The sequence below is a fragment of the Capra hircus genome, chromosome 5, assembly GCF_001704415.2.
Source record: "Capra hircus breed San Clemente chromosome 5, ASM170441v1, whole genome shotgun sequence".
In the NCBI taxonomy this organism is placed as follows: Eukaryota; Metazoa; Chordata; class Mammalia; order Artiodactyla; family Bovidae; genus Capra; species Capra hircus.
Genome location: NC_030812.1, coordinates 56,864,969 through 56,878,261, shown reverse-complemented (window position 1 = coordinate 56,878,261; position 13,293 = coordinate 56,864,969). Strand labels below are relative to the sequence as shown.

The 13,293-nt window shown below is 51.6% G+C and overlaps 1 protein-coding gene across 1 annotated transcript; it reads left to right on the top strand.

Annotated features, from left to right (window-relative positions):
* Window positions 266-10,187, top strand: GDF11 (growth differentiation factor 11). Its single transcript, XM_018048111.1, has 3 exons — window positions 266-738; window positions 5,853-6,250; window positions 6,783-10,187. Exons 1-3 carry the CDS (start codon window positions 297-299, stop codon window positions 7,161-7,163), a joined length of 1,221 nt encoding a protein of 406 aa, XP_017903600.1. The 5' UTR covers window positions 266-296; the 3' UTR covers window positions 7,164-10,187.

Sequence of the window (13,293 nt, the reverse complement as noted above, 5' to 3'; positions counted from 1 at the left end):
GCCTCGGATGACAGCGCTGCCTCTTTTGTTGGCTCCGCAGCCAATCGCGGCCGCTGACGACACGGGGGCCGGGGCTATAAAGGGCCTGGCCCGGGCTCGGGCCCCCCCAGCCGCCCGCCCCGGCCGCCCGCCCGCCCCGCCCGCGCGCCCGCCGCCCCCGGCCCCCCCGGCTCCCCCTCGGCCGGGCAGCCCCCAATCCCCACGCCGCCCGGACCCCCTCCTCCCCCTCCCTCCGCCCCCTCCCCGCGGGACTCCGGCGTCCCCGCCCCCCAGTCCTCCCTCCCCTCCCCTCCAGCATGGTGCTCGCGGCCCCGCTGCTGCTGGGCTTCCTGCTCCTCGCCCTGGAGCTGCGGCCCCGGGGGGAGGCGGCCGAGGGCCCCGCGGCGGCGGCGGCGGCGGCGGCGGCGGCGGCGGCGGGGGCCGGGGGGGAGCGCTCGAGCCGGCCGGCCCCGTCCGTGGCGCCCGAGCCCGACGGCTGCCCCGTGTGCGTGTGGCGGCAGCACAGCCGCGAGCTGCGCCTGGAGAGCATCAAGTCGCAGATCTTGAGCAAACTGCGGCTCAAGGAGGCGCCCAACATCAGCCGCGAGGTGGTGAAGCAGCTGCTGCCCAAGGCGCCGCCGCTGCAGCAGATCCTGGACCTGCACGACTTCCAGGGCGACGCGCTGCAGCCCGAGGACTTCCTGGAGGAGGACGAGTACCACGCCACCACCGAGACTGTCATTAGCATGGCCCAGGAGAGTAAGTGGGCGGCGGGGTAGGAGCGGTGGGGTGCTGGCTCCCGCTCCGGCTCCGAGAAAGTGAACGCCTCCGGCTCCGAAGCGGGGCGCTCCGGGTCACTCCGGCCGGAAACCCTTTTCTGCGAAAACTTGATGGATGGGGGGGCGGGGGCTGCTCCACAAGTTTTCCGAGCTGTGGAGATGGGCTGCGGAATTGTGTGCCCGCCCCGCTGCCGGAGGTGAGGGGGCAAACGGAAAGGGTTGCGAGATACCGCCTCCCACCCGTGTTGTGGGGATTCTGTAGCGGAGGGGAGGGGGCGGCAACTCATCCTGAAGGGTCCTGGTGGAAAGGCTGGAGAACAGAATCGGCAGGCTCCGGGACTCGCGCAGTCCCAGCCAGGCTGCCGTGCTCTCCGCCTCTCAATGGACCTGGCACCGACTCACCGCCCCGTACACCTTGGGCTTTGCAACGCGCCCCTCGGGCTGCCGAAAACCTAGGGCTCCTTTCCGCCTCCCAGCAATGAGATCCCGAGCCCTGTATCTCAGCCAGGGCTCAGCAGGCACCCAGCCGGCACCCATTCCACCGGGAGCCCTTCTGACACCGGCTCTCCCGAGGGGCCGAGAAAGCCGTGCCTTCTTGGTACTAACAGAGCTCAGAGAACTCAACTCCATGGCACTGGGGCTAAGGGCACCCATTTGGCAACTCAGACCTTAATGTTGTATCTCATATTCACCCGCCTCTAGCCGCAACCAGGCTTGAGGAGCGAGAGAAAGACTGAGGGAGGAAAAAAATTTGGTAGGAGGGAGGGGAACCCAGGCATCCTAGTCCCTGGCCAAACGTAAGATGAACATGTTAATAGACTTGAGCTGCTTTGAAATTTTATGGCCTGGAAAATCCAGGCCAACACTGCCCCCCCAACCCCACCCCCTGCAACCCCCCCCCCCAGCTCTCCCTAAGGTCAAATGATGCCCTTTCCCTCTCCTCGCACTGAGGTGTTCCCCCCACCCACCCCACCCCCAGCAACTGCAGGGAACCAGATCCCCTCATTCCCTTGTGGTTTGGCAAAGTCGCCCCCCTCCCCACCAACTGGTTTTATGGCTCTGAACAGAAGAGGGGGAGACTGGTTTATTGGCAAATGGGTCATAAAAAGCTGAGGGCTGAGGGGAGTCCTAGCAGCCCACCCCCAAGGGAGAGGCACAGGAACCCAGGTGTGCCTCTGGGAGGCTGAGTGCCCAACACTGCCACCAGTTTTTCTGTGACCCTAATGCCACAGTACTTGGTTAGGGCTGTAAAGAAAAGCACACTCAAGGGACTAGGAAACTATCCTGGGGTGGGGGTGGGAAGGTCTAGGATCTGGTCTTGAGTTCCTCAGTCTCCCTTCTGTTCTTAAGGTTCTGCTTTTATACAAGCAATGGTCAGACTGACTGAGAGCAGAGATGGGGGTTAGAAATCAAGTTAGAAACAAGAGTGGTCGAGGAATTCTGAAGAAGAGTTTGCTGGAAGAAGATGAAGGGTATGGAGGAAAGAGATACTTTGGTCTATGCGGTGCGGGTGTGTGAGGATTTCGAGTGTGAGAAATGGATCTGTGGACTTCCCCTTGCTCATTCTATCCCTAGCATCTCTTAACCAATAGGCCGGAGCCCAGAGATCGCTCTGGTCGTTGGGATGCAGGAAGTGAACAGATGCTGCACACACAGTTTGGGAAATGCAGGTTAGACTCAGGGGGTGGGCAGAAGGGGGAAGGACACCAGCAGGTGGGGTTTCACCTCGGCTTCTACCCTCCAGCCACCCCAGGGCTTGGATAACTAGGGAACTGGGTCTCCAGCCAGGTATTGTACGTCCCCTTTAAGAGACAAGCTGAGCTCTTAAGAGAGGGAGGGGGAGCCGAGGGGCGGGGAGGGAGAGAGGGGAAAAGGAAAAAGAGACTTTTATAGTCTAATCCCCAGGGACCCGCTTTAATAAGAGACTTGTGCTCTGCTAATCGGGGGAGGTGTTTGTCAGCAGAGATGGCCTCGGCTCCCCTCCCCCTCCCTCCCCTCCCCCCAGCCCTCTACCCTGGACCCCAGCCCCCACCTCTCCTAGGCTGCACTGCCTGCCCTAGTTCCCTCCACCCTCTCAGGCTCTCCCACCCCAGCCTCCATCCTGGGAACCCAGCCCCCTTGCCCTTCAGGGAGCCAAGCCCAGCCCCTCAGTTTCTCTCTCTCCTCCCTACACCCAGAGGCCCCTGCCCTCTCTGTCCAACCTCCTGCCCCTAGGCTTTCCAGCCAGGGTGTGGAAAGTGTGTTTGGTGTTTGGGAGTGGGGGGTGTGGGAAGAGGAGGAGGTGGTGCAGGGAGGGGGTTGGGCTTTTGCTGAAAATAGTGCAGTGACCTCTCTCCAGACCAGAGCCGCCTACTAAACCTGACCTGCTGCCTGCCACCAACCCGATCAATCCAGCACAGATGTGGCTCCTTCCCTCCCCTTGGGAGCTGGGCTGTGCAAGCACTGGGCACGCTCTCAAGCCCCTGGTTCCCTCTGTGACTCTACCTGTTTCTTTGTTCCTCCCCCTGTATTCTATCCTTTCTCCTTGCCCCACTGGTCTTGGCTGCCTACCTCCTTTCAGCTTCCTAACCCCCATTCAACTCCTTTAGCATCCCTCCTCCTCTCCCAGTGTTCTCCAGCTCCCAAACATATTTCTCCCCCTACCATGATTTTCCCCTCTGCTTCTCTCCTCCACTTCTATCTCTTCTAGATGTCTGTCTTCATCTCTAAGTCTCCTCTCTGTTCTTATCTCTCTCACCCTCTCCAGTCTCTCCTTTCTTCTCCTTTCTCTTTCTCCTAATGTCTCCATCCTGTCCCCTTGTGGTACCAACTGTCCTCATATCCACTGGGGGAGAAGTGTATGATGTTTCCCAACGGTGGGGATGGGGGACTCTGCCTGAAGGAACCAAAGCCTTAGAAGGATGGGGCCCTGGAACCTAGTCCCCCATCACTAAGCCTCGGGTCATGTTTAGGTAGGGATACATGTTTAGAGTTTACAAAACTAACAATAAACCAACTGAGAAACTACTACTATTTTCACATTCTTTATTTAATGCTCAGCACTCCTATGAAGCAAGGATTATTATCTGTAACAATGAGAAGCTTGGTGAATAAGGTCACATATTGGTTAATGAGTCAGGTAGTGATTAAACCCACTTAAATTTTAGCCAAAGAACAGGGTTTATGCCAGGAAGAATTACCGAGGACTTGCCTATGTAATTTAAGATGGGGAGCTTAGGGAGTTCATTCAGCATGTAGTTACTGAGCATGGCCTGGTACTGTGGGAGGCAATGAAGCTACAGTGGTGAGCAGTACAGAAGCAGTATCAACACAGTGTCTGCCCTCATGGAGATTAGTCCTTAATAGTGAAGGCAGGCAGGAAAATAAAACCATCTCTGTACTGAAATTAGGCATAGTATGCTATTTGGATTGTTGCTTGTCACTGTCCATCTCACCAGCAGCTACCCTGCCCCAGGGACTCTCCTCAACCCTGAAACTCCACTCCCCAAACTCTACCCCATCGCCCCATCACTGAAACTCCAGCCCCATCACTGAAAATCCAGCAGGAGGCTAACTGGACCACCGGTGCTCTGGAAGCTTGGAGAAGAACTTAGGGAAAGAAAGCTGCAAAGGAACTTTGTGTCTTGGTTCCTGAACATCTGAAGATCAGTGAGCACTTACCTCCCCATTTCACTTGGAGTATCCTCCTAGTATCTCCTAGGGTGGGGAATGGGGGAATGATTATGAAGCAACAAATGATAAATTCTCCATGATTATGCAGACCTGGGCATGATACATACGGACTTGGACTTCTGATCATCCTTTTATGGCTCTGGAAGTTCATTCCTAGTTCTTCCTCAGGCTATTAAGAGTGATAATGGATATTCATAACAAATAGAAACATGATTTAGGGCACTCCCAACTGAGATTAGAAAGGGGAACTAGGAGGAACTGAAATGGAAACAGAAGCAGATATTAAGAATCATCCTTTAAACTCAAGAATGGTCAGATTATGATCCAAAACAAGGGGAAATTGGCCAAAATGTAAAGCTGGATGTTAATGACTTTTTACAGACTTATTGGCACTGGACTGAAAAACCAAAGGAGGCTCAGAGGAGAGAAGACATTATAGTTGATCTGATTTGTTGAACTTTATTTCTGATGCTTTGGGAAAGTAGGAGAAACAATACACAGAGGTAGTTCTTCCCTTTCTTGAAAGTGGAGGCATTAATGGTGAGGAAGAGGAAGCAGCTGAGGGAGCTTTTCTTAGGGTCAAGGGATTGAGCAATCAGGTGCATATGTGCACACGCGTGTCCAACTGCAACCCCATGGACAGCCTTGCCAGGCTCCTCTGTCCATGGATTTCCCAGGCAAGAACACTGGAGTGGGTTGCCACTTCCTTTCTTCCCAACCCAGTCATCAACCCTGGTCTCTTGTCTCTCCTGCATTGGCAGGTGGAGCACCACCCGGGAAGCCCAGATACAATTGGGAGTGCTTAAGTAGTTCCATTCTTCTAGGTGTGTTATTTCTAGTGGGAATGAGGCAAGAAGCCTAGATTTGAATTCTGGTTTACTTCATGGAATAAATTTAGTCCTTGCTCCCTATCTGGACCCTGGGTTATCCATTCCCGGAGGCCGTCTGTTCTGGGCGAGGGGGCCTGTGCCAGGCTACACCTGGCCACCAGACAAAATAGAGCAGAAATGGGGCAAGGTGACCTGAGGACAGCAGGTGTGGTAAGAAGTTTGGCTTTTATGGGGAGCATCAAAGGTTCAGAAAAAGGTGGAGCCCTATATGCTGTGAAAGTTGGAGGAAGGGAAGACTGCACGTGAAGAATTCCCCAATAACTACTTTTGCAGCTTACCTGGTAGAGGGGAACCTATGCATTTAAGGAAGGGTTGCAGATTAGGAAGGCCTGATAGAGCCATTATCTTACAAGGAGAGCAGGGGGTGCTGTTCTAGGTACCAGTGATGCAACAGTGAAGAAGACAGGCAGGGGAAAAGGGTAAAGAACTGGAAAACACAGACTGAGGAGTCTGAGCAGTCAATGCCTCCAGGGCTGCTGACCTCCTCCACGAACACTCTTTGCTGATACTGTGCCCCCTTCTCTCTTATCAGCCGACCCTGCGGTGCAGACAGATGGCAGCCCTCTTTGCTGCCATTTCCACTTCAGCCCCAAGGTGATGTTCACAAAGGTACTGAAGGCCCAGCTGTGGGTGTATCTCCGGCCTGTGCCCCGCCCAGCCACAGTCTACTTGCAGATCTTGCGACTGAAACCACTAACTGGGGAAGGGACTGCAGGGGGAGGGGGCGGAGGCCGGCGTCACATCCGTATCCGCTCACTCAAAATTGACCTGCATTCACGCTCCGGCCACTGGCAAAGCATCGACTTCAAGCAAGTACTACACAGCTGGTTCCGCCAGCCACAGAGCAACTGGGGCATCGAGATCAACGCCTTCGATCCTAGTGGCACAGACCTGGCTGTCACCTCCCTGGGGCCGGGAGCTGAGGGGCTGGTGAGCAGGGAGCCTGAGATAATTGGCAGATATGCATAACCTGGCCCTGAGGAGGTGGGGTGTTGGAAATGGTAGAGCAGGAACTAAAGGGGGTTAGGGACCAGCATGATTTTTCTAGGCCCGGAGCTGACTCTAGAGGAGTGAGGTGGTGGTGGTGATGGTGGTAATAGGGTGCTACCAGTTTTCAGAGATCCAAGGCTGGCCAACAGTTGAAAACTGTATTTGGGGTGAAGGTGTGAGTTAATAGATTCACAGGACAACAAAGATGGGCTGTTGTTGAGACCTTGGGCCAAGGGGCTGATGAGAGTCAGGTTGCCGAGAGAGAGAGAATTAGGGAAGGTGAGTTTAGGGAGACATGGCTAGCTGGTAAGAAAAGTGGGTAGAAAACGGGCTGGGGAGGGGAGCACTGGAGAAGCTGAGAAACCACTGGTCTCTGTTCTCCTGCCCCTACTGAGGGGCAGGTGAGAAGAAACAGGGAGTAAGAGCTCCTCGAGGCTCTATTACATCTCTTTCTCCTCTCCCTCACCCCCAGCATCCTTTTATGGAGCTTCGAGTCCTAGAGAACACAAAACGGTCCCGGCGGAACCTGGGCCTGGACTGCGATGAACATTCAAGTGAGTCCCGCTGTTGCCGCTACCCCCTCACTGTGGACTTTGAGGCTTTTGGCTGGGACTGGATCATCGCTCCTAAACGCTACAAGGCCAACTACTGCTCCGGCCAGTGCGAGTACATGTTTATGCAAAAATATCCGCACACCCACTTGGTGCAACAGGCTAACCCAAGAGGCTCTGCCGGGCCCTGCTGCACACCCACCAAGATGTCCCCAATCAACATGCTCTACTTCAATGACAAGCAGCAGATTATCTACGGCAAGATCCCTGGCATGGTGGTGGATCGCTGTGGCTGCTCCTAAGGTGGGGGACAGCGGATGCCTCCCCAACAGACCCTGCCCCTAGACACCCCAAGCCCTGACCCCCTGCTCCCCAGGCCCTAGAGCTCCCTCCACCTCTTCAGATGTAACATCACACCTTGTTCCCTGCCCACACGGTTGTATTGCACACCCGAGGGAGGCAGGTGGGAGATTGAGGGGTGAGGGGTTTGGGGGAAAGGGGGAGAGGAGGGGCATGGTCAGGTGGGGAATGTTTGAGGTGAGAAGGTTTGGCAAGAAGACAGAGAGACGTAGAGACAGAGGTAGAGCAGAGGGATAGAGACAGAGGAACAAAAGGAGCAGCAGTGAGAAGGCAAAGGGATGGAGATGCAGGAGAGACAGAGACTAGGCAGAGATAACCATGTGAAAGAGACCGAAGTGGAGTACTAAGAGAAAGCCCCACGCCAAGCCTCCTTTCTTCCACTGGCAAGGTGAGGGGCTTGGTATGGCTGGGGAGGTCCCCTGACTACCATTCTCAGTAAGAGAGGAAATCAAAATCCATTCTTAGCTTCTTCTCTTTCTCCCTCCAGCAGTGGCTGGGGGAAGGAAAGTGAGGGCAGGGGCAAAAGTGAGGATCTGGGAATTTTATTTATTTATTTATTATGACTTTTCATTTTTTGGTATTTCATATTTTGGTATTTGGCTTTACTTAAATAGATGGGCCCCTGCCCACTGTGCCCCATTTGTACCTTATTCCCCAAACCCTGTTCTCCCTCAATACTCACCTACTTAAGCACTTGTTTAAAGCTTCCAGGGTTGAGAATGGGAGTAGAGGGCAAGAGGGCTGACATGGAAGTTTCCAACCCCAAATCACCCTACTTAAACTTCCTGAGCCAAATGGGTTGAACTGAATTCCAGCAGTCACAGAAATGGTAAGAGGTTAGGGTTTAGGAGCTGGGGTGGGGTGGGGTGGGGTGGGGGGAGGGTGGGAGGGAGGGGCTCAACATCCAGGATCTGTATGAGAGCCACAGAACTAACCCTCAGGTCTACCCTCTCGGTACTGACTTTCTTAGGCAGAGGTGTGGCCTGCTTATGCCCAAATTCCCCCCAGTCAAGAGAGAGACCAAAGAGCCTGCGGAATGCCTCTGCTCCCTGCCTCTATCTTCAGGTCCATAAAAAGAAGAGTAGAGACAGCCCAGAGTCTCCAGGTCTGCGAAGGGTCAGGAGGGGTTGAGAAAGGAGTAGGGAGGCTGAAGGATACAGGGCATTTGAATCCAAATCACTGCTCTGGGCTAGGGAATAGAGCCAGCAGACAGAGGTGGAAGGGATTCTGGAAGGGGGAACTTTCGGTCCCCCAACCCCAAAGCTCAGGGTGGAAGGGGGTAGAACAAGGGAGCAGAGTGTCTATAATTATTTTATCTTTTATTTTTGGAATCTAGCAGTACCTGGCAGCAGGGAGGGGATGATACAGTGGGGAAAAGCATCTGACAAGGCCAGTTAGAGCAGAGGTTGGGAAGGATGGAGACTTCCTGCTTTGGAAAGCTAGAAAGCAGGCAGGGACTGGTTGCCACTCCAGGTCACTAGCTGGGCCTATTCATTCCTTTCACAATCCTGACCCATCCTCCTCTGGACTCACTGTGCCTCAGTTTCTTCCCCTCGATGGAATGAGAAAATAGCAGCACCCGCCACAGCCAAGAGATGAATTCTGAGCACTTACCACGGGCACTTTATGGACATAAAATACCTCTCGCTGTGGGACAGATAACCAGGGCACCAGAGTAGTGGTGAAGAGATGTGAGGCTTAGAGGAGTCACAGGCTTCAGAGTACAAGTTCCCCTCTGCCTCCCAGCTGGACAGTGCCTGACACCAAGGAGCTGAGAATCTTCTGATCCATACCCTATCCATACCTCACCTCCAGACTTCTTGGCTCCAGGCAGGAGCCTAGAGGATGTCAGGAGTGGAAGGGCAAAGAACCTTCAGCAAAACGCACTCTGAGTAGAGCCAGCAGTCATGGGTCTGACGCAAACAATACGGAACACAAGTAAAACCTGAGCTGGAGAGCTGACCCGGAAGGCTTGTTCTTCCCAAGAACATGACTTTCCTGCCTGGCCCAGCTGATGGAAGGGGCAAAGGTATGTAACCACCCTTGGAAAGGTGATGGTGGTGAATTTTGGCATCTTATTCCCATTCCCATAGTGAAAAAGTGAGATGAGGTATTTTGGTACAGGAAAGGGCAAGGGCTCATTTCGACTTGCCTCCTCCCGTGCAGCAGCAGTACTGACCCCCCGTCTCTCCTCTCTGGCCCTGTTCTTCATCACTCCTTCTGCTCCAATCTTGGAGAACAAGATTCACCTGACCACCAACACCATTCACATTTCCTTGGTGGGAAGAAAGGAACAGAGAAGTGAAGAACAGAAGATGCCTCCTCCAAGGTCAAATGCCCATGTCTCTCGATCTTGGCACAGGGTGGGGATTGGGCAATAGGCATCAGGTGACTTCCCTCTACAAATTCTAGAGAGCTGGGGCAGTAGACTTGGAGACACTTAGAATATGCCCCTTTAATGCCACCAAATAAAGACCTTTGGGGGAAGGTCGTTCTCTTATGAACATAAACCTATGAGTTGAAGTCTCATTCCCCTGGTCTTCCTCACCCCCAAAGAGGCATGGGGTAAAGAGGCTTGGAGGCATAGCCCAGCAAACTAGTGGGAACTAGCAACCCCTCTCACCTTATGATGTGTGTGGACCTGGCCAGTGCCCCTCTGATCATAATTAGTGTAATTATTATTTACTTTGTGTATTTGTTACACCGTGTGTGTGATTGCCTTTGTTTGTTAAGGGTGTCTGAGGAGTATGGGGCTGACAGGGGCACTGGAATGCCGGGAAAGGACCTCTTCACTGAGATCAAGGCTTCCTGAAGGGAACTATTGCAAAAAGGCCATCAGGCAGTTTTCAAGTTATGTGACAGAGGGCAAAGATGGCCATAGGGTGCTCTGAGTTTTGGGATGGTCACATGACACAATCCAGCACTTGAACCTGAAAAAAGAAAAATAAAAGCAGTCAAAGAATTTAGAATTCAGCGTTAAGCTCTTCTCCCTAATCAAGCGCCATGTTTACACCTCAGAGACCAGGAAGCAGAGGATCTGAGGGAGAATGAAATTTTGTGCTTAAGGAGTAAGAAGATGGGGGTCTTTGGGATGAGAGCTGGGGCTTGCAGCCAAGGAAGGTTGGGCAGAGGATGGGCAAGAAAGGGAATCTAAACCAACTCTTCACTGGAGGCTTGATCCTGAACAGTCCCAAAGATTACAAGACCATCTCCCAGCCTCCACAGAGCAGAAGATCTAAGTCCTCTTGAGATATGATTCAAATAATATCTATCCTATTTTCCTGCAGTTCCCTGACCCTAGGTTTTCGCAACAAAATTTCAACAAAATCCACAAAACCAACCCAACTTTGAACTTCTGGTGTTCCAAGAATGGTTAAGCATCTTAAATACTTTCATTCTACTATAAAAATGTCTCCCGTGTCGCTGGAGCACACTTCCCAGGGCATACAAATTGGTGGGAGTGGGGGGAGCAGTAAAAGAATCCTGCCTGTAACTGCAAGTAGGAAAGTTCCTGTGACATCAATCTGACCCAGAATGGGGGACAATATGGGTTCAGTGTGCCACTGTGCTTTCCCTGCCCTGGCAGTTCGGCAGACTGACCCCACCTTGGACCAACTACCAAGCTCAGGGAGGACTGAAGTGCTACAGGCTGTCCTCCCCACCAGGAGCTGCTCTCTCCACACCTACCTCTCACTGTGCCCCGGGTGAAAACAGATCCCCCACCACACCCAAGGTCCACTGTTTCCTACCTTGAGAGAACACCAAGTTACAAGATGTTCACCCTCAAACATCTGCAACCGAATGGACGAGTAGCTACCCTATACCTTGTCTCTGCCCACATCAGGGGCCCCAAGCTAAAAACCAGCAGACAGGGGCATTTACAGCTTCTGGTGTATGGTGGAGGAGAAGCTGGGAAGTCAATGCCCCAGCCACAAAGCCGGCTTTCCTGTCAGTGAGCTGGGTGTAAGGGAACAACTGGGACGACTCCCACCTATTCTCACTCTCAGAATCCCCCAAAGCATTTGCCTATGTGGTATGCACACACATACATTCTCTCAAACTAGTACACTCAGCCCCCTACCCTCTAGCTGTAACTTATTCAGGAAAAAGAAAGTACTTCTACTATAAATCACCAAGTAAAATTAAGAGCTAATAATTACTGAATGATTACAATATATGATAAGCAAACTATGCTCCTTACATAAATATGACAGTATCAGTTCTCACAGCAACCTTCACAATAAGGTTGCTATTGGCACAGAATTGAAGAGTCAAGGATGATTAAATAATTTGCCCAGGGTCTTAGAGCCAGTTGAGCTAGTGTGGCAGAACAAGGAATTATACTGAAGTAGTTGCTATACAATATTTCATTCTATTAACAGTGATATGAGAGAGAGAAAAAGGCAGGGATAACTGAGAAAGGAAAATAAATAAAGAGAAAGCTGGAAGTACTTTAGGCTCCATGGAAGTCTAAAATCGCAAAACTTGGTATTTTTCAGTCCCTTTGGAAGGAAATATAAGAAGAGTGTGTTGAAATGTTGTAAGAGAGGGGGACATTAGATTTTGGTGGCGTCCAATAATCAGAGATGAGTGATACTGTCAGGGGGTCCTCATGAAAGAGAACAGGGAAAAACATTTATTATAGAATACATTCTTATATTCTTATTTATTTTAGGTCTTTCCTTCCACCTGATCTGTTCCTCATGTCAGACATGGCAACAGGACTCAACACCAAGAAGTGCTGTTATCCCCATCTTCCTTCCTTATAATAGCCCTCGTCCCCACAGAAGCTTCTAGCCTTGTATCTTCAGAAGAAATTCCCAGGATTTGGGGTGGGGGGAAGGGCAGTTTATAGTGATGGTGGAGAAAAACAGAATGATCCTAGAGAACCATAAAAAGGTGCAGATTTACAGCGGAGGAAGCTGGCTCTCTCCCTATCTTTTATAGACTCCCTCATTAAGAGCTTCCAGGTATGCAGAGAATGTCACAGCTTCAAAACAGGGAAAAGCAGCCTGGAGTTAGCTAACTACATCTGGATCCTGGATTAGCTACACTAAAGAGACTGGAAAATAGGAAGGAAGGGTACTTGGATCCCAGATAAAGAACTGCAAGGCTGGATGCCTGTTCTGCTTCTCAAAGGACTTACTATTTTAGGACTGAATTAGTAAAAATCATAGGGATCCTGAACTAGTCATGCTCAGAAAAGTATATATGGAATGATTACAGTGAGACAGGAAGAGGAGGATTTGGTGATCAGACTTGGAGGTGAGACACTTCTGATCAACGTAAGAACAGCTGCTGGAATAGGATGAAAAGGGCTAGTAAAAAACCCACAAAAGCCTGATGAGCAATTCTGGGCTTCCCTGGTAGCTCAGCTGGTAAAGAATCCACCTGCAATCCAAGAAACCTGAGTTTTATCCCTGGGTTGGGAAGATTCCCTGGAAAAGGGAACGGCTACTCACTCCAGTATTTTGGCCTGGAAAATTCCAGGGACTGTATAGTCCATGGAGTTGCAAAGAGTCAGACATGACTGAGCGACTTTCATACATAGCTGTGTCAAAAATATGGGGAAAGTGAGTTAAGTATGGAGAAGAATGATTAGGCTTCAGGAAGAGAATCCTGGGGACAGGGGATGGGGTGCAGAGTCTGAATACCTTTCTGGAACATTACAGAGGATAAGGAGACAAAGTGAAGAAAACTTCTGAAGGACTTAGCGCTCCACTCTTCTTTATGAGCATCTGCTCTATTCTTTTACCTCTTATTTTGGGTAGAAAACCCTTACTGAATCTATAATCTCTGTAAAGATACAAAACTGAACTAATTCTCTCTGTGGTTCCATTTTCAGAGAGTAAAAGAGGAAAAGATAGCTTTAGGATCAGGGCCTAAAGAAAAGGGAAGCAGACAGTAGAGCCCAAGAGAGAAGAGGAGGAAGTTTACCCAACCTTCCCTTTTGCACATTTCTCCAAAGTCTTAGAATGGGGCAAAATTCACAACAAATGGGCAGTCTTTACATCTGCTCCCCAAGACACCAGTTTTCCTAAAGCATCTAAACTTAGGTCCCTGTCCTCCAGG

What these genes read in the sequence shown, in the direction of transcription:
- GDF11 (XM_018048111.1), top strand. Translation starts at nt 297, where the DNA reads ATGGTGCTCGCGGCCCCGCTGCTGCTGGGCTTCCTGCTCCTCGCCCTG. An exon ending in CATTAGCATGGCCCAGGAGA is followed by an intron (nt 739 to 5,852) that starts GTAAGTGGGCGG and finishes CTCTCTTATCAG; the next exon opens with CCGACCCTGCGGTGCAGACA. An exon ending in GGCCGGGAGCTGAGGGGCTG is followed by an intron (nt 6,251 to 6,782) that starts GTGAGCAGGGAG and finishes CCTCACCCCCAG; the next exon opens with CATCCTTTTATGGAGCTTCG.